Here is a 21,603-nt window from a genome sequence, read left to right as displayed (position 1 = left end):
GCTCCAGCTTGGACTCCCTGTCAAGAAGCATAATTTTGCAGAGCACCTCAGAGCTGTTGGGCTTGGAAATGCATCAACACAACCGAACCGGTGGATGTGTGTCGTTTGGGTCCAGTTTGCCCTGTGAGCCCTTTGGTGTAAAACCGTCCTCGTCGTGCAGCTAACTCCACCGATCCACCTTAAAAACCTTTTCCGGTTTTCCAGACATCCCCTTTAAGAGAATTTCCCACTCCTCCTTGTGGCCGGCAGGGGGGGCTGTCAGACCGCAGCATCTGCTGGAGCTGACGGCACCAGAGAGGGGCACAGCGGGGGGAATCAAACACATTTTCTCGGTCCATTTTTTATACAGAATACGCGCATATTTGGGCGATTTCGTTTTCGTCTGTCCTGCTCAGGAGCTCGCAGACGTCTTCACGTCATACAAACACGAAGTAAACACACCTGATCACAGAAACACAAACCAATTTCATTTGATCCCCTCCCAGAAAAACTAAATAGTGAGGTTTTATTGTCGATTTAATATAGGTTTAACTGCATATGAAGACAATCAGTCGCAGGGGTGAAACCTATATTTGATTCCCTGCGTGCAAATTTAATCAGGATGTTTCCATGTGAGTTAATTTACACACATATAGTAAATACATAATGCCCTGCTTGCTGCGGGACCCCCCAGAGTCCATTCAAGCACCCCTTGAGGTGCCCGGATCCCACTTTGAGACGCATTTTCCAACCAAACCCCAAGCGTCAATACGCAGCGTTGCGGTCCTGACTGTGCGTAAAGCACCCCCAGCCCCACCTCACCCCCCCAGGCCCGCTGAGCTCCAATAACCTGCTTTATTCGTTAGGCACTGGGGGGGGTTTCAAGGTGCGCACGCAGTGGTACAATTAACAAACGATCAAGTCAACGAAATCTTCAAAAAGAAGCTGCTGTATCGGCGTCTCGGCGCTGCGTAACGGAGAGGCGGAATAAACAGACCGAGCGTTATGTAAGCGCCTGGAGTGTGCGCCCCCCCCCCCCCCCCCCAGAGGACACCGAGACCGCAGGAGAAACCAGTTCAGTTCAGAGTCCGGTAGACCGTGGAGTGACAAATATACCACATATTGCCATCATGGGGGTTGTGTTAAAAGCAGGAATGTAGCGGAGGAAAATCAGCCCAGTAACTCAGCTCACTCACTTCTTTATTTGCATAATTTTAACGCGTTTACAGGCTGACATTAAACCGCGAGGGAGGAATTAAAAGAAGAGGCTTGACATGTGGTGTGAGGATATGTGCTTTCAACTGAGCAGATATGGAGAAAAAAAAATAAAATAAAACTCACGTTGAGCGACTTGAAGTCATATTTAATCCACCTTTTTTTTTTTTTTTATAAAGAGAGCAAAGTTCTCCTCCTCTGAGCGTGATGAGACATTTTAACAATAAAGTTTCATGACTGATTCTCCCAAAAATAGATCTAACAGTCTGTGCTTGCTGCTCTGAATGTTACTTCCTCTGTTCTTACCAAATTATTTTAGGTTTTTCTGGAGGGATGTTGAGCTCTTAGTCCTGCTTCTTTGGCTGACTTGTCAGAGGACTTTATAGAAACTGATAAATTAGTTGAATTAGTTGATCAAAATTGATGTTTATTAGGGCTGATCTCAGCAAACCTCATCTTCCTGAACAATACCAACAAATAATCCATGCAGCAGCTCGAATACTTCATTTAAATCGTTTAATATTTCCTATACAGGAGCCTCATTAACGCACTCATTTTATGGACATTTCTTGATGCGTTTTAATGAAAAAGCCAAAAAATAAATGCTCACTCTGCAGCTGTCAGAGAAATCATCCGCAAATGAAGTCAGATTGCTAAAGAGGGTTCAGGTGAGAGCGACTTCACTCTGGATGGAGGATTTCTAAACCGGACTGAAGCGTGTTCCCCGTCTCTCTGCTCCCTCATCAGCTTTGTGCCATTTCAGAGGGATGCGGTTAAACATTCTCTGCTTGGAAGAAGAGAAGAAAACGCTGCACCATGTTGCCAAAACACAGATGAAACAGGATAAGCAGATCATGGCAACGAGTTTCCACGAGAGAAAAAGAGGCCACTCAGTTCTCAACCAACAACGATGGAAATAAAATAAAATAAAGGATGTGAAAGATGAAGAAATGAAGAAATGTGTGTTTTTTTTTAAAGAAAGAATAATGGAGAAAGATGGAAGAAGCAGAGGATTCAATCCATGCTTCTTCTATTCTATTCTATTCACACGTGCACATTTTTCAGTCCACTAGCATTTCTTCTGGCTGTTTATTGTGGCCATAGTTTGGGGATTTTTTGTAACACAGCTCTCATCTTCGTGTCCAGCCTGAAAAACACTGACTCCATATTTGATTAATGAAAGACTGGCGTAAAGCACTGAGTCATACATATAATGTGGCGATGCTCCGTGTCTCAGTATTAATACATGTGTGGTCGTCGCCTTGTGTCCATTAATGATCTCCCACTGAAGTCGCACCTTAATTATCTAATCCAAGTGGACAAACGGTCCCCTGATGATCCCCTTAAGTTCGCCTGGCTCCTCTCTTTGTTATCTTCTTGAGCTTGTTAAAGGGACTTTGGCCCGAGCTGCTGAGTTGTCCCAAAGTTCTCTGCTTCTGGTCCTGGATCAGCGTATTCCCAAATTCATTTACAAGCTGCTTAATCACGAATCCACGAAGGAAACACCTGGAAAACGCTTTGAAGGGTCACGATGAGCTGTGAGAGACAGTGGAGGGACAGTAAATGTGTCTGCAGAGAGCAAATATTCACAACAGTCATTTAAAGTTCATTAAGTAATGGGTAATTAGGCTGAGTGACCACATAGAAAAACAGTGGTTTAATGGGCCTGACACGTGTTAATCAGGCAGCCCTTTAATAAAGTTTAAGCCCTGGCCGGAGTCACCACTGTGCTTTAACATGTAAGCTAAACATCCTGATTTGAAAGCTATTTGAAGGCGCTCCAGCCAGAGAAGCAGCTCTGCGGGCTCAGATTACTCTCCAAACAAGCCCCAATCAGGACAAATTATTAACGAGGATCCACTGTAACATGCAGATCTTATCAGGGCTGGATCACCAGGAACAGTCTCCTGGGTTTGACAACAAAGGATGAAGAGAGAGAGAGAGACATCAGAAAATTAGTTTAACAGGATAGTATACAAGTTAAAGCCCATCACAGCAAAACCACCGTGGAAAACAGATCAATGGACTGAAGAAACATCAGGACTTAAAAAAAATATCACAAAAATGCACAGAGACCTGTATTTTATATCAAATAATATAATGTGATACTTAAGATTTAAAAAAACAAATCCACAAAGTTTGATTAAGTCTGACAATTAGCTTAGTAGGAATATAAATAAGTGAAGGAAGTATTGTAAAGTGAAAGAATATAATTTAATTTGACCTATAATATGTATAATGAGTGCTGCAAATATGCCTAAATGAAGGAACGTTCTACAGATTTCTCTTTCAAAGTTGAACATACCTGCTAACTACCCAGTGAAATTAGGCCTAAATGAGGAGTTAGTTACAACGAGTCCTGAATCCCCAGCTTTCCCCTTTGCCCCACATCCTGAATACCCAATATAAAGCAGCGGGTGAAAAAAGTTGGCTGAAACCTTATCTGGCAAAGGCCCAGACAGCCCTGTGTCCTATTATATTTCTCAACCACCCAATTTAAGAAACTTCACTTGAAGAGGAGAAGAAAGGAAGCTCATCTGCTCCAATCTGGTTTTGACGCATGGTGTCTCCTGCCTGCGTGCCCTGCAGCAAGGCAATAGGCCGGCGTTTTTCATGTCTGACGTTTGACATATAGCCCTAATACAAGAGGAGCTGTAGGTGAGAATATCTGTCAACTTAGCTGACATAGTAATCAATAATCGACAAGCTGTGGCCTGAATGCATGTAGGCCACTGGTAGATGCCCAGCAAACTTTCTGTCTGTCCTTATATCAGAGGGATTGTTCCTGTTTTGTATGTTAATAATACAAATTACACCTTTTTCTTTTTTTTTTTGATGCATCAGTGTGTTTGCAGCAGTGGAGGAGGCTCTCTGTTGTGTGTGCCTCTTGGTGGCTTTTATCCCCAAATCCAGCCTGGGCTCCATGTCCTAACTCCCTGGTATGAGGGGGTCAAAGGTCACCGCCGCTTGTGGCCGTGTTCAAATCCCCCTATAGTGTGTAATGTCCTCAACAATATAAAGGGAACTAGTGTCCAGATATTACTTTTAAGGCCGTGGAACATTTTAATTAGCTGATATGGAGGATGGACACGCAGGAGCTTTAATCTTTGGACTGCACTGACGTTTTATTTCAGATTTATCCAGCTAGACTGTAAAATAGGCATTTAAAATTATTTCATGGTGGTGGTTTTAATCTTTGTAAATAGTTCTGGGAGAGACTTTTTTTGTTGGAATTTTTGATGGAAAGTTGTCCAACATCTTTTAGGTGAACCTCTCAAAGAAATGTGGCCTGTCGAACCAGCGAGATTAACCTTTTTACAGCAAATATATTTTGTGAAAGCTGAATGTGAAGATATATCTTTAAACACAAATAATGTGCCCATGTCACAAACAAGGTGTTTCTAGCTTAGAACAAAGAAACCACTATATGAGATTCATGTGTGGGTGTGAGTGTGTGTGTGTGTGTGTGTGTGTGGAGGAGGGGTTCACTTTAAAGGCCAACAATTTATTGATTTCAATTCAAAAAAACTTTCAGAAAATGACTTCATAAATCACAGTCATCCAGATTCCTTGTATATTTTTCCTACCTATTTTTTTTTTTTTTACATTTACAAACCAATAAATTGAATTAATTCAATATTAATAATTCAAGATGATCATTGAGGATTCAGGAAGCTCCGGATGGACCATGAAACAAGCTCATACATGGCACATGTTCAACCATTCATGTAATGGGATTAAGCAATTTTAAAGTAATGAACAACAGGAATTTCAAACTTAAACTTTTTTTTTTATCTAAAATGTTGGTCGCTACAGAATGACTTCATTTAAAAAAAAAATAAATTCTTTGTAGTTATGTTTTGTCTTATTATTTTGTCCATTTAGGGCCAAAGGGTTTTATTTGAGCTGCATGTCTGAATCTACACTTTTATTTCCAAGTGAAAACCACATTTTTCTGTGTCACACTGACTGACAGTGAAGTCTGTTTGGTTTGAAAGCCACATAAACAATAGTGTGCATAGTTTTTAGTTGAGGTCCACTTTCTCACCCAACATAAACAAAATGTTTTATTAATGTTATTAATGTCTAATGCAATTATCTCCACAAACACACCAGTACTGGGACTTGAACCACATGTGAATATATGAAGTGTGTAAATAGTTTTGTATGGGTCTATAAACAGCCTAATCCTCTAGTTGAACCTGATGAATAATTCATAAATAAACCTCTGATGGGAGCCAGGGGCTGTATGAAGACCATGCATGCCAACAGAAAGCAGCGGGGAATAACAGAAAGTTCTTATTGATAAGGTATTTGAATGTGATACACAAACGGCCTCGTGTGCTGCCCTCGGGTCCAGTGCGCGTCATCGAACGCGAACTTGTCGATAACTGATTGAATTGTACGTTAAAAGTTGCTCCAGCCTGACTGCGTTCAGCGTGAGGCTACATCTGGCTCTCTCCTGTCCGCAGAAAAGCCTTAACAAATGGAGTTGAGCTCCATGACCGAGCAGAAGCCCTCTGGTGCTGGTTTTCCCCTTTCCTCCCCCCACGCGGTCCCCCCGGCCAGGGAAACCCACCAGACACCAGCCTCTGTGGGCTCTCTGTGGACTCCCTCTGTCTTCGTCCAAACGCGTTTTTAGGGCCAGTTATTAACTCGAGAGCATTTCAATTCAATTTGCACATGCAGCCCAGAAAATACAGAGTCGAAGTGACTCAGCAGAGATATAATTTGGTGATCTGAGATTTTAGTCAGAATAATTCTACTAATAATTTAGATTTATAAAAAAAAATTAACCTGCATGCCTACGTAGTTTTTATTTATTTTACTTTTAGCAATAATTACATTTTAATTTAATACATTTTGCTGTGTTATCCTGGGTCTGTTATGCATTCATGACAATTCAGTAAGAAATATTGCTGAGCTGAATGCCTCCCTGCAGTTTAACCCTAGTGTGCAGTTAAAGCAGAATTAAAAAAAATAAATAAATTCAAAACACGATGAAAAGCGACACAACATCTCACCCGGTGCTTGAACAACAGTTGTCGTTTGAATGTGACTTGCAGAGTGAAAACCTGCTGCAGCAGCGTGGCTCCCGTCTGCTCCCCACACAGGCCGCCGTCCCCCACTCTGACCCCGCGTCTGTGCAGGAGGATGCCGGGTAAACCCGAGCAGAGGCAGCGCTGTTTCCCCGCGGCTTCCTCCCCGGTGTTGAGCCGCGGTAGGACGGGGGTGATGGAGGGGAAATGTTCCTGAATATGTGGGAATGTCAGTTATCATGGAGTGATCTAAACTTTGATGGAGATACAAAACCTTCACTTCTTTTTTTGTGCCTCTGTGTCACCGTGGCTGCATGATTCTATTAATATTATAATGTTAAGAGCCTTTGACCTTTTCATTTCTTCTGTTTAATTCGTGAAGATCTCAGACTTTTGCGCATATTGGCTGGTTGTTATTCTCCACACACCTAACATAGAAAAAAGAAAAAATACACATGAGCTGCAAATGGAGAAGCGTGTGAGTCTTTGCAAAAAGATTACAAACCATATTTGTATGAAAGTAGGGTCGTAAATAAACATGAAGGCCAAGTTTCGAGATACAATGAGGAGAGATATCTGTCAGTGGCCCACTTCCATACATTAAAGCTTCGTGTAACTCAAACTCCATTTAAAGTCTATTTAAAGTCCGCACACCTTCACAAGTGCTGAAGCGTGAAAGTGCTTACAGCTCATACGCCAAAAAGGTCAGAAATATTAATACCGAGAAAAGAGAAATGCAGGAGTGGGGGAGAGAAAGGACGAGGTTTTATAGTTCCTTTAATCCATCCTGTTCCTCACAGCTATAGCTTGTATAAATGCGCGTTAAAGAGCACGTGGGGCCACACGGAGGAGCTCAGCGCGTGGAGGAGCCAGTAGATTGTTCCGACTTTTCTCTGTGGACAAACTTTGTTTTACACGTTGAACAGAAGATCTGCCCTGCTTTACAACATATGTGGTGCTTCACCTAATCAAAGGAGGAAGCTTTAATTTGATTTTGCATTCTGCATTTAGACTGTGTGTGTGTGTGTGTGTGTGTGTGTGTGTGTGTGTGTGTGCCAGCGTACAATTGAATGTAATCATTTATAAATTAAAAACCAAAACTAAAATATGTATAAGGCAGTTTTATTCAGCTTTAATTTCAGTCCTGCAGCAGCTTTCCTCCCCAACAGGCTTCATGTGAAGAGAAGCTCTCTGAGACTCACACACGCACACACACGCACGCACACACACACACGCACACACACACACACACACACACACACACACACACACAGACACACAAACGCGCACGCGCATGGTGTCTCCAACACGTCAAAAGATTATCTTTGTTTATTAATATTTTACACCAAAATATTTTGAGCTTGTGGGTGACCTTGTGTGAGGAGGGGGGGAGGTGGGGGGGTGACAGGCAGATACTTTACAGTTGAGGGATTTAACATAAAAACGCCCTGACAGCTTTTATCGGTCTCCGTGTATTTAATTGTCTCAAAGATCAATGCAAAGTGCTGACCCTGACGCGGCATGTGTCTGTCAGCATTACCCAGAACTTCGTTTCTCTAACACGCAGTCAAATATCATTTTGAGAGCAATGAGCTGAGCTCTTTAGAAAACATCTTTTTATTACTGAAACCAAATTGTGTTAAAGGCTCGTTTTGTTCTTTTTCTCGTATTCTTTCTATTGTTATTCTATAGAAGTTACAGTCTGCTGCTTCCCAATCCGCACTGGAATTTAACCCTGAAACGCCTGCAGCAGTATAATGGCTCGTCTCTGCTCCCAGTATGGCCCCTCCAGCAGCAGCCGTGCCGGGGCCAGACAGCCTGCCAGCCCCGGCTCCCCTTATCAACCTCCGGGCTCTGGCCTGCACCATATACCGCAGAGCCCCATTAATCAGGGAAACATCACGTCAAACATGGCAGAAGGGCAAGTCTGGTCAAGGCTTAGAAAAGTTGTGTGAGAGGTCCTGCGCTGCACACAATATTGTTTAAGTCAGATAGCCTTTGGGCGAGTTTATCTGTATCCCTGAGTGTCCGTGTATAGCCCACATATATGAATTGTTGGTGTATTTTATTGTATTTTACCCTCTATGGCATCACTGTACGCTGACTTTGGCTTTCTCTGCAGTATTCCAAGTTGTAGTTTTGCTGCAGGACTAATACTCACATTGTTGTTTAAGGAAGGGGAGAGCATTGCTACAAGAGTCCTGCACATGCATGGAAGTTGCAATGCTGCTTGTTTTATGAGCTGCTCAGACGTTCAGCGCTCCTGTAGGAGTGTTCAGGCCAGCTTACTGAGCTGTCTCTCTCTCTCTCTCTCTCTGCCTCGTGTATTAACCCCAGTAGGCTTGCACCACCTCATGTGCAGCGGTTGGAAATGCTGCATGCGTAAATGTCTGCGGTTTGCCTCTTGTTATTGTTGCAGGCCTACCACTTCTTCCCTCACACACCCCTTAAACACACCGTAGATGGGATTCCCTCCCTACCATAAGTGAAGATACTGTGCCCTGCCATCTTTATGGGATATTTACCATCAGTCATCATTAGTTCTATTGTTAGTTTAAACTGCCCATAATGTGGATAAGCACTACTGCAGATCTATTTGGGGTCTATCTCCTTTCAAATGTGACACCTCTTTGCCTCAGGACAAAAATCCTTATCTGTTATTTAACTGTAGACTGGATATGACTAATTTTCCCTTAACGCTTATGAAATTGCTCGTGTTGCAGGGGTAATTGAAAGGCTGGGGACATTTAATGACAAATCAGTCCAAGATATATATTAAGGACGAAAAGCAGCTGTGTTCCAAAGTAAAAGACAATTAAAAAATAAAAGGGAAAACCCCACAAAAAGTTGAGATGTCACTTCTATGTTTTCCTCTATAACTCCTACAACTCTCTCCTACATTTCTCCATAATGATTTTTTAACACCCATCCAAAAGGACACATGCTTCTCCAAATCAACATAAAGAAGAAGAGTCCGGTGATTACACTCAGTCGCGTTTAATGAATGCTTCATAATTAAAAAAAGAAAAAAAAAAGAAAGGGAAAGTGCTTCAGAAATCCACCGTTCAAGTTTCCATTTCGAGTGCAGTTGTCCTGTATATATATTCACAACCAAAAAAAATCAATATACAAGAAACCCCAGAAAATTCACAAAAATAAATATTCAGTTTCATATAAACAACCAGTGACTTCAAATTCCATGTCAAAAACCTGACCTCAAGTATTGTATCAAAAAAAGCGAAGTAATGAGTGAATGGGGAGGGCAGGGAAGTAAGGGGGGGGCGACGAGGAGGAAGGAGAGGTGGTAGTGTTGGGGGGTGGGGGGGGCATGTAGCCTCTCGCTGCTGCACGACGCAATTGTTTACATTGATAGCGTCACTGTCAGAGAGCTATTTGTCTTAACGGTGGAAAGGCCCTCCCAACAGGCCATTACCACCATCCCAGTCCCTCGGCCGCGCATTGAGTGCTGCGTGAGAATAGGCTGGTGCGTCAGGGGGGCAAAGCCGCTCTGCTTTGGGCGCAGGCTATTCCTCTTCCTCCTATGCTGTGCAGCCTATGCTTTTGACATGCGGATTAAAGGTTGAAAGCTTCGCTCTTGCAACACAGCACACCCCCCTCCCTCCCTCTCTCTCTCTCTCTCTCTCTCTCTCTCTCAACCCCCTCCGTGTTTTACTGCTAGCCTGCTTATACACCAGCTTGTGTCATGGCTTCAAAAATAGCCAGTTTACAGGCTGAGAATATAAGTTCAAGTTTGAATTGTCACGTCCAGCCTTAGAAATAAGGCCCATGGTGAGTTTGGGGCTTCATGGCTGCAGAGTGGTGCTTTGATCACATGGCTGAACACCTACCATATGTATCTACACCGGTTTCAGCAGAGTGAAACTCACTTTTTGTACATTTTTCCCCTTTTTTTTTCTTTTTTTTTTTTACAATCACCCTTTAAATAGTTTCTACAATCCTCTGAATGAATGCACCCTTTGCTGTGCTTGTGAGGGGGCTGACATCATTCACGGGCTTTGGGTTTGTTGTGATCTGGCTCGCCATAAGCTGGGCCTCTCTTTGTCGCAGACAGAAAAGCCTGCCAATTAGCAGAGCGCGTCCTGCACTGCCATTAAAAACATCTACACGTTTATTTCAAATACCCACATGTAGGTGCAACTTCGCCCACTTGATTTACCTCCGTTTTTGTTTTTTTTGTTTCTAAAAAAGGTGTGGACTCTAAATGCACTGAATTTAGGGGCTGAATGAAACAGGTCTGGGGCATTACATTCACTGGGCGGCCATATTCAAAAACAGGATGGTGAAAAATAAAGAAAGCAATATTTCAAAAACTGATTGTATTTTGGGAGCAACACAGCCAAAAATAGGAAATTAGTGGCGTTTTTTCCCCCCAGCTCAGATCGAGACAACTGACTTCAGCTAAAAACAGAATAATGAACATGGAAGTTGGCATTTTGTTAAATTATAGGAAGTCAGAAAATCACCATGGCGTGTTAGAAACTCACATATGGGTGAATCTCAAATCTTAAAATAGCAGTCAGGTGAATGCAGTTTGGCCTTTGTGTCTACATTCACATTAAACAGTCTCATCTTCAGCTGTTTCTTTTCCCCTAGCAGACATCATTTCACAGGCCAGTCAGAAAACCCTAAAGCTGAAACAAGACCCCCAACAGAATCAAAGTGCAATGCATTTAAGCCTATCTCTTGTGCTTTGTCGCATTGTTTCTGAGTAGCCAGAGTCGCTAGAAGATGTTTCACGCTGTGTTTCGCTGCTGTTCTCCCCCACTGTGACTCCTGAATCACATCCCACCCATATCCTCTCCTGGACGTTGTTATTATCTCTGTGTTTCGCGTTTATTCAGACTTATTCTCGTGCTCTAAATGCAAATACAAGACTGCCCCTGGCACAAATATGGTGCGCAGAGGAAATCGGTGGCCAAGTGGACCAAGAGGGGAGGGGGGGCGGGAACGTGAGTGTGTCGTGGGACCGAGCGTGTCGTGAAGGTCTGAGCCTTATTTCTGTTTTTTTTTTTTTTTTTTTGATTGTCTGCACATAAGGCCTGTGTTGTGTCTGGGCCTGCGTATGTGCACAGTCACACATTTGCAAAACCAGGAAATACTCCGCAGACATGAAAACAAGAGTGAAAACCAGATCACAAGGACTCCAGGAAGAAAAAAAAACACCCCACAACCACCAGGAATAAATTCCTGTCAAATCTAATAAAGGCTTAACCGTGAGCATGTATAGAAAGACATTAATAAACCAATTTTTTAATAATTCTCTGATATTTAACACTTGGACACATGGGCCCAATGTGGCCAAGCTGGTCAGCCATGAAAGAAAACACAGCTTTGATATATAAAATACACCAAGTGGCACAGAATGGGAAACCCTGATCTTTTTTTTTTTTCTGTCTTTTGATTTACCAAGTCAACCTCTCAGTCTAGATAAAGAGTAGCCTCATCTCAAGGAATGCTGTGGGGTTGTTATTATTATTCTTTTTTTTTTTCTTTACCCCTTTCCTCTTTCAGACAAAGCACAAAGCACTGAAACCCTGACACCATACAATCCAACAGGTCGAGCATAGAAAAGCGAAGAAGAGATCATCAGAAAAAAAGTCAAGTAAACACAACAACGAGAACCTAACATATTGCTTAGGACTGATAGCTTATTTAAGTTTTTTTTTTAAGCGTAAATCCACGAGCGGTGTCTCACAGTCCTGTGGGCGTTTTCTGAGGCTCCAAAAAGGGGGATCCTGTGGGCTTCCCTCGATCAAACTTCAAAACAAAGCGGAATGTAAAACCCCATTCACAGAAAAGAGAGGGGAAGGAAAAAATAATAATAATAAACACCGATATAGTTGGTGAGATCGCCTTAAGACTCCGCTACAATTAGGCTGGAGGTGGGGGGGCTTTTGTTTTGCTTTTTTGCTTTTTTTAAATTAAAAAAAAAACCTGCTCAGTATTTCCTAGTTCTCTGAGCGTGTGGGGGAGGGAGGATCTGGCCGCCTGGCTGCCACCTCCACACGGGGTGAGACAGAGGGGGAGGCCCGGGGCCCCTCAGCGAGTTCAGGGAGTAAGCGGGGCACAAATCCCCGTCGCTGCCAACAACCAGCGACGGCGGGGATGGGAAATTTGCCATCAGGCTGAAAGGCATTTTTGCAGGCGATGCTACGGTGCTCGCGTTGCTGCGTTTGCGTCTGCTCGGTAAATCCTCCGCGGATACCTCCTCCGTGCAGCCCGCGGGACGAGAAGAGGAGGAAGAAGAGGAGGAGGAGGAGGAGGAAGAAGAAGAAGTAGATGAAGAAGAGGAGGCAGCCTTGTTGACCCTGGGCACGTTTAGTTTTGTTTGCGTCCGGGAAACTCGGGATTTCTTATTCCCCGGCACGGCAGCCCTGCAGTTTTTGGTCCTGTGCTCCCCCTCGTCCACACAAGGGGTGTCCAGGGTGCTCCTGCATTCCTGAGGACCACAGGGGGACCTGGGGACCACATCGGGGCTCTTCTCTGTGGCTTTAACCCCGCTGTTGAAATAGTCCCCTTGTTTGATGGCTCCGTTGGGATGCTGTCCATTGCTGCTCTCTCTATCTCCTTTACTCCTGACTACAGTGGCCTGGCTCTGGTATTCATATTCATCACAGCTTTCCTCTACTTTAACTTTCACATTGTGGAGGTTGAAGGGTGGTGTCCTGCTGTCCGGGTGGGGGGCGGCGGTCACAGGGGATTCCTCCGCCTCGGTCTTGATTTTTTTCACTGGAGTGGGCAGTTTCTGGCTGGTGGCTTTCGCCTCCCTTTTCTCGGTGCATTTGGAGGGCTTGTCGTGGTCCCACTGCGCGCTCAGTCCCGGGGGGCACTTGGTGGGGTGCCCCGGCGTCCTGCGTGATGGGGGGAAGGCCTTATTCCGGTTGGGTCCCGGTGAATAAGGGGTCAGCTCTGGTTCAGCCCTGTTTGGATCAGCCTCAAACGCCCTCTCCCTTATGGACTCGGCGAAAAAGCTCTCCCCCGCAGCAGATGGGTTAAATTTTGGTGACTGTAAAGGTCCCGAGTCCTTTCTAGTTTCACTGCATGTAAAATCACATTTCTGTAGCTTCTCCTGTCTGCTGTCCCCCGGCTGTGAGGTGGAAACATGGCCCAGAGTCCTGTGCTGTTTCTCCTGTTGCTGCTGGTGGTTGTAGTGAAACGTGGGCTGCAGGACCAAAGGTGCTTTATTGGCGCTGAGAGTTTTGGCGAGAGACCCGACCCGGGCCCGTCTGAACCGGATGCTCTGGACCGAAACACGACTGGAAACAGAGCTGGAGTCGGACTGAGTGGAGCTCTCCTCCTCATCCGAGCTGACCTCTGAACTCTCCGACTGCGTGTCGTCTTCATCCTCGCCCTCCTCTTCCTCCTCCGAGCTGCCGGAGTTGCTGGTGGTGGAGAAGCCGGACCCAAAGTCGGAGTCCGGGTACGGCCGGTCTGAGTAGGTGCTGGACTCGGTGTCGCTGCTGTAGCTCTCCGGGAAAGTGGGCTCGTGGTGGTGATGATGATGGTGGTGGTGATGCTGGTGGTGGTGGTGATGGTGAGGTCTGGGGTCAAGATAGAAGTCCGGACCGAGGTGGAAAGCACCGAAAGAGGTCCCGTGCGCACCGGGTGATTTGGGTTGCACGAGCAGCACCGGTGGTACGTGGTGGTGCGCGTGTCTGCTCCTGCTCCACGAGTGCCTCGCGCTGTCCCTGCCGCCGCCCCCCTCGCGCCTCCTCTTCCTTTTGTGAAGTAGGTCGCCGGCTGAGCGCGAGAGCCTGGACTGAGCAGCTATGGCGGACTGGAGCACCACCGGCTGCCGGCTCACCGCGCTCCGGAAAAACGAGTGCCTTTGGCTTAAAGTAACACGGTTCCCTGTTATTTTAGCTGTTTCATAGTTTTTAAAGTGTTTGTGACTGGACTTGACCACCGAACGGTATTCGCGTCCGTGCGTTTTGTGGTAAAATTGAGGTAGTTTGGAGTCGGTAAGGCAAGGAGTCAGCTCCCTCCTCCTGCCGGTTTTGTTGTGAAGTGCGAGAGTCTCCGGGACACCGTGCAAACTAAACCAAACTTTTTCCTTCCACAGCTCGGCGTCCGCACGGAGGAGCCCCGGGGACGCGTCCTCGTCATCCCCGGGGGAGCACCCCGCTTTCGCTTTCCTTTTGTTGGACTTCAACACCCGCTCCGTCTTGCAGGAGAAATACAGAGCCTCCACGTCCTCCCGCGATATGAGAGTGCATTTTGCGGCGTGGAAAGCTATAGAGTTTATTGCCTTGAGCTTCCGCAGCTCCTCCAGGTCGCAGTGGTGCTTCTTCACGTTCAGGTGGTCCATGCGCTTGTGCACCGTGGTCCGAGGGATGTTCTTCAGCAGGTCGGTGAAGACCTGAGACAAAGCAAACATTTGCTTGCCTTTGATGAGCAGGTATCCCAATCTCACTCCTTGCATTTCCTCAAAGCCACACTCCAGGTCTCCCATGTTTCATGTATCCGCTCCAATGTATTAATCCATGTAGTCACTCTCTGTATATTATGGATTTACCAGTATATGGCATGGGGTCGCGGGCTCAAGGCATCCTGCTCATACCTTTAATCCATCCACGCTGCTGCTGCTGCGTCATGAAAATGCAAACTTTGACATGCGGAGTTAAATGGAGCTGCCGGTGTCTAATAGGTTGAATGAGCCGACAGCATCCACTCGTCGCCCCTTGCCCGGGTCCGGCATGGTGGAGGAATGCGACGGATGCGTCCACCAAGCAGGGGCTGCTGCTACCTGCCTCTGCCGGCTCCACTCCCCTCTGGACGGCAGCAGGACGAGGGGTAGGTGTACACCACTGCCTCAGCCAGAGGGATAAAATAGCGAGAAGAGAGAGAGAGGGAGAGAGAGAGAGAGAGAGAGAGAGGGAGGGAGAGGGAGTTGTGAGGGTGGGGGGGAGGGAGAAAGAGAGAGAGAGAGAGTCCGAGACAGAGAGAAACAGAATAAGAGCTAAAATGCAGCTGCTATTCTGGCTGCTGGTTGAGCCACAAATAAAATGACAGAGAGGGGAGGTGCGCGAGTCTGGAGACACCTTCATCAATTAATGCCCCCGGAGTCGACGCCCATTGGACGCCGCTGACAGGTGATGCAATAAAAATGGATATTCCATCCCCACCCCCTCCCACACCCCACCATTATAATAGTTCACAATTGTGGCCGCAGACTCCGATTTTTGAGTAAATAATGCAAATGAGCAAATAACTTCATAATCCAATAGCTAAATAAAGCTGAAATTTCCCCCCAGTTCACAGGTCTTGTGGGGCCAGAGTAGGTAGCCCGAGCCTGCACAGTGTCATGATAAGACTGGAATGTATTGTGCTTTTCCCTTTCGGTCTGCATCTAGATGCATGCGCCAGTACTCATATAGGCAATCGATTGTACGCTGGTAAAATGACTCCACACTCCGGCTCTTTTAGACGGTTTGATGTGTGTTAACGCAGCGCAGCTTAAACAAAGACATTTGCTTTTTACACTTGGAGAGCTGCTTTTCCACGTTCAGGCTGCTGCCCTGACCAAGCCTCAACTCATCTGCTTTTGTTGGCTCTGGCTTTTCCACCATATGATTTTTTTTCCCCTCGCTGGTTGACTATAGACTGACCTACTTATCCTGCAATATTTGTGCACACTGCGTAGGCCTGGATTCATTTGTCTGGCTGTACCTTAATAAATCGGCATTTCCCTTGTTATACATTTTTTTGAAAAATACCTTTTCCCTTTACAGTGTGTGTGTGTGTGTGTGTGTGTGTGTGTGTGTGTGTGTGTGTGTGTGTGTGTGTGAAATAATTTGCAGTGCGTTGCACAGCAAGGTGTAGCACGGTTAATACAGCCTATTGTGTGTTTACGTGAGCAACTGTTACGATTTGGAGATTTAAAAATTAAAAATAAAATAAGCACACCGTCAAACTCTAGAATTGAATTTCTTGTGAATTTAGTGGAGTCACGCTGAAGTGGCAAATCCCTGCTAAATTGAAGCCTACTTTGCACTCTGGTAAAACAACGCGAACAGTGATTGGACGGGCTCAAAGTGCAGAGTCAGGGTTGCTTTTCCCACAAGATTTTCCACACAGTGAAGGTTAAAGCTGCAGCCACTTAAAAAATCCAATTAAGATCCCCCGTAAAAAAGCTGTATTTTCAACGGGAGATCCTAGAGCAACAATTATAAAGTTAATTTAAGATACTGAAAAATATACATGTTATGTTAATAATATTTATTTGTAACTATCAACAAGTAGCTTTTATAATAGGGTGGGGGGGGCATGGGCATGTTGGATTATTGAACATAATGTAGTCACGATTTGGCTGTTTTATTTCTAAGAATTGTTTCTGCGTCTGGTGTGACACTAATGCGTGATGATACTTTGTGTGTACGCCTATACACACGCGGCTATGACTTTCCAGAGAATATGCGCACGCACAAACACGCACACACTCACACACACACACACACACAAAGAAAGACACGCGAACTGAAAGAGGCACGCGCGCTCCTCACACACACACACACACACACACACAGATGCGCATAGGCTGCACAGAAATCAGGACGTAGGCTGAAGCCACCACCCACACCGCTGTCCAAACACTGGGACAGTGTAGTATATTATATAGGCTAATTGTTTGAATTACCGGTAGGCCTACAGAAGGCTGTTTGGACTGACTATTGTGTTTCGCCCCTGAGCCATATTTTTTCAATACTCCCTGTTTTGTTCCGTCTTTGTTATCAGTGAGACACGTGAATCCCTTGTGGCCAGTTCCTCACGGCCAAACTCAAGACTGGGCACGCTCATCTCCACAATGTTAAGCCTATTTACTCATTTACAGATCATTCACTGTATCTTGAATAGCACCACGTTACATCGGTGTTACGTCAAACAGCTTGTTTCACATGTAGGCGTTGTTATTATGGCTCCTTGTTAAACCTGACCTAATATGATTGGATCACGTCCACACAATCCACGCAGTATTACTCTGCTATGGTGGTGGACACGGAGATGCAGACAGGATCGTGCATGCCAAAGAAGATGAGGAAAACATTGTGTGAATGGGACTTAATGGAAAAAATAATTATGGGGAAAAAAATATACACACACAATATATATAGGCTACGGTACCTGTGGCCATCACACACACACGCGTGCGCACGTTTTCTCAGGATTAGGGTCAGAGCTTTGCACCTTGAACTGTCAGCCTATATATGGGAACTATGGCTTGTTTGATCAATATTTTACTCTTTTTTATGGTTTGGCTTTTGCTTTCTTTTAAGAGCTTCATTACGGTGGCTCTGCGCATTGTGGCACAGATAATCAAAAGTTATAATTATAGTAGCCTCTAGTGTGAAAAGCTCCAATCTACTTACAAAGTAGGTTATATTTTACTCGACAAACCCAGAAAGCTGTTACTTGTGGACGTTCGGGGTTATGCTCGGGGTTGTGTGTGTGTGTGTGTGTGTTGGTGCGCCTCTGTGCTACTATCAGTGAATATACTGTATGTCTCATAGGCTGTCCAGTGACTCCACAGTCAGTTAACCCCAGTTCACTCACATGGGTCATCTCACCTGCCTTCTCGTCGCTTTTAAATCCAACCAGTGACCCGCACGTTGAGCTCTTCTCGCCCTGGCCGCAGCAGAACTCGCCTTTTCACGTGCTGATCCTGTATGGCAGCATTGATTCACGGGGCATGCGGAGTTTCACGGATGCAGAAGACTGAAGTGAGAGGAGGGGCAGCTCGTTGAGGTCCGGATCCCCGGGGGAATAGCTCAGATCCCAGAGCCGCGGCGCACCGTGCCCGGCCTGGGAGATGCAGGGAGGAGCCGAGGCTCGCTTCATGTCACGTCCTGACCACTGCATCTCCTGCCCTTTCGGGAACCCGAGTTGGTTATTTTGTTTGACACAATACGTGCTTATGGTTTTTCCTCGGATCGCATGCAACACAGCCAAAGCTTCCTTGGCTGTAGATTTAAACCAGTGTGAACAAACCAGTTCTCTTCCACTGACCCAAATGGGTCCACATCCAAAGTGATGTGTAATGTGAATTGTCCCATAACATAAAAACATCTTAGTGGCGGTGCAGTTGTCTGGTCATGACAGTTGTTCAATAAAAATATAACTATCAGGCTGTTTTTATTATCATAGATACAGAGAACAAATCTCTGGGCCACGGTGGAAATAAGATTTGGGGTTTTATAGTGTTTTATCCTTCTTTTAAAATATATTGTGAAAAGATACGATGTGTTCTATATAATTCACATACTTACTTATACTTATATTGTCAAAGTATTTTAAAATCTCACAACATGACAAACCTTTTCTTTAAATATGACCAAACAAAACAGGTCTTCATCTGCTTCAAAAGTAAATGAATTAAATAATTTTAAAATAGTTGTTACTGTCTAACAATGTTGCGAAAACATGTAACACGTGCCAGTAAAGTTTCTCATACACCGGGGTTATGGACGTGTTTCTGAATTAGAGCTCCCAGTTTAGGGAATCTAAAACTACAATCTACTATAGGCTCCTATACTTTCTTAATATTATATCAAAATATATATTACATAGCCCTATCCATATATAGACACACAAACAGCCATTACATTTCCAATTAAGACTATTAGGTAGATGCAGATTTGTGATACACCAGATGCCATGGGACACTTATTCCAGCCTCTCCTGCGCCTGGATGTCAGAGGGGAGGGGGCGAGACCCAGTGGCCGAGAGAGAGACCTCAAGCACGGCGGAGGTCTCTCTCACCAGCCCGCTGTGTGCTGATGGTACGGGGGAAATACCTCAGAAGACTAAATCTGGCACTTCAGGCTCAGTCCTGGGGATGGGCATTACGCTCCCACTGTATATGTTACAACAGAGGGAAAGCACCTCAACACACTTTAATCTGTAGGACAAGTTTAAAGCATGGAGTCAAGCCTGCTTCATGGGAGCCAGTGCCAGTGTAATCTGGATTCATGATAATAATATATTTTTAATTTAATGTGTAGATGGTGAATGCTCTCCATGCAGAAACTTCTAACTGTTGTTTTACACACTTTAAATGTTTTTTATCCAGTACTTGAAGACCAGCTTATTATGGGCGGATAGACGCATTACGGTAAGGACACGGCCTGCACACACACACACACACACACACACACACACACACGACCAGTGCTCCATACCTTTGTGCAGTGCAGGCTACATTTAAACAGCAATGGAATTGTTTGAAACTCCAATGCACCATTTGTGGAACATAAATATAATTGGACATAGCTGATTTCAATTTAACAGGCTTGCAAAATATTAAGTAAGTCCACACGCTCCATGCAGTGCCATGTGGAAACCAGTTTCTTGAACGAGGTTTACGTAACCGGTTCATCTGGTGAGTTTAATTGTTTTTTTCATAAGCTCACCGGCCATTAAACATATTCTGGTACAAGCTTCCAAACTCTTCCACTTTTCCAACGCTCATCAAACCCCTTCGCTTTGCTCCCGCAGCTCCGAGTCATTTGTTTCGCATTGAGTTTTATGGAGACACTTGGTCAAGGAGGCGCAGGCACTTGTAAGAGCATAGACTTTTTATGACACAAACCCACTGCCCCATGCCAAAACAATGAATTCCTCTCCACCCCCCACCACCCCGGGAGAATGTGATTTTACATGCAATCCGAGCCTGAAGTGTGTGCGGACAGTGGTGGGGGGAGGGCTCTCTTCACCTTTCACCCCGCCGTGTTGGGACTGTTTGTATTTTTTTTCCCTGGGTCCCTGCGCTACTGGCCGGCCAGAGAGGAGACCACGAGTAGATACTGATGGGTCTGAATGTGGTGTGACCAGGGAAAGGGGCTTTATGAGGTTGGGGAGCGTTTGGTTCATTTCGCTGTTCTGGTCATTTCAGTGTATTTCATGCATTTCAGGGGTGAAACTCAGCAGCAGATGAAAAAACACTAAAATGTCTACAATATAGAGCTTATAGTCTCCTTTTTCTTGAATTGTTCCCACAATAGTCATCACAAGACACAGATGGGAATGCACATGGTCTGTCACTACTATTACAACATTACATTTACCATAAACCATAAGAGAAACGTGCAGAACCAGACCAGGTAATAGGCCATTCACAGGTTTGAAATATATTACTTAAAATATCTACAAAGTCGGACGTGTAGTCTATATTTACTGCCTAAATGAACATCAGGCTCTATTAAATGTATTGATGTGTTTGCTGGGGTTGCTGCAGGGGAATCATCTAAACTAAAACTTACTGTATTAGCTGTATTCATGGAACATGGAGATGGACTGAAGGGGTGAAGAACTCGTGCATGTGTTTGCTGCTAACTCACCGCTTTGTCTGTGAAACACTGTTTTCATTGTTCCAATTTAACCAGACTTAAAGAACAAAAGGTGGGTAAAACTTATGTGCAAGACTAGTTTATGTAAAACTGGTCAAATATGCAGCACAGCACACATTTTCCTGAGCTTAGCGTAAACTACGTTGATTTTGGGTTGGTAAGGTTCACAGGCCATAGGTGGTTTAAATTGTGCCCAACACCCGTGAAGAACACCCATCACTCATTAATAAATTGATTTGAAAACAAGCATATGGCATCTGTTTGAGGACACAATTGCTTCAAAATAAAAGTCCTATACTTAGCTGTCTGTAGTCATTTGTCGAAGCTTATGAGCTCAGTCTGTGAAAACATTCCTCCCAGACTGTTTTAGTTTTCTGCGGAGTTCCCCTGCAATACACACACACACACACACAGTTAGGATGCAATGTTTAAGGACAAAATTTGGGTTTTATTACTGGAGTGATGTTTCTAACAAACATTCCTTACCCCCAGGTCTTTCTCTTTCTGAGAATTTATTAATTTCAAGAAAAGACATAAGCTTTAAATGAGATGGAGTTAAGTGGGGAATCTATGAAGAGCAGCAACCATTAGACAACATAAATAACTGGCAGGCGCTTGGGCATGTCCAGTATTTTTGTACACAGTGCCTTAACACAATGCCATTTCAGATGCAGATTACATATAAGTCAGTGGGCGTGGAGGCTGCTTTTCCGAGTGCTGCCTTTCCTCCCTGCGTAATTTTACACGTTCCTCATGCTGCCCAGAGACCATAAAACTCCACCCGGCCTATGCAAACGCGCCCAGAACCCAATCAAGAGAGCCGCCAGACTTTTTAAATCTCAAATGCTGTGAAGTCACCTTTCTGACAATTAAATGTAGGCCGAAAGAGACAAGAACAAGTCGATGGAAATAAACTCTCTTCTTTCCATACATAGTTTCCAGATAATTGTGTTAAATGCTTGCAAACTGCAAAATCAATGAAATGAGAGATACTACAATTCAGTCTA

General features: G+C 44.7%; 1 protein-coding gene across 1 annotated transcript; it reads right to left on the bottom strand.

The window, feature by feature from the left end:
- Window positions 1-12,192: 12,192 nt before the first annotated feature.
- skida1 (SKI/DACH domain containing 1) lies at window positions 12,193-14,837 on the bottom strand. The gene has a single exon (XM_070853244.1). The coding sequence runs from the start codon at window positions 14,704-14,706 to the stop codon at window positions 12,193-12,195; it is 2,514 nt and encodes an 837-aa protein (XP_070709345.1). The 5' UTR covers window positions 14,707-14,837.
- Between the last annotated feature and the right edge of the window lie 6,766 nt (window positions 14,838-21,603).

The sequence above is a fragment of the Pempheris klunzingeri genome, chromosome 21 (genome assembly GCF_042242105.1).
Source record: "Pempheris klunzingeri isolate RE-2024b chromosome 21, fPemKlu1.hap1, whole genome shotgun sequence".
Taxonomy (NCBI): domain Eukaryota; kingdom Metazoa; phylum Chordata; class Actinopteri; order Acropomatiformes; family Pempheridae; genus Pempheris; species Pempheris klunzingeri.
The sequence above is the reverse complement of the archived record's forward strand: the minus strand, read 5'-3'. Positions and strand labels throughout refer to the sequence as shown.

Bases quoted from the DNA above. Each gene is read 5' to 3' on its own strand.
- skida1 (XM_070853244.1), bottom strand. From the start codon at position 14,706: ATGGGAGACCTGGAGTGTGGCTTTGAGGAAATGCAAGGAGTGAGATTG.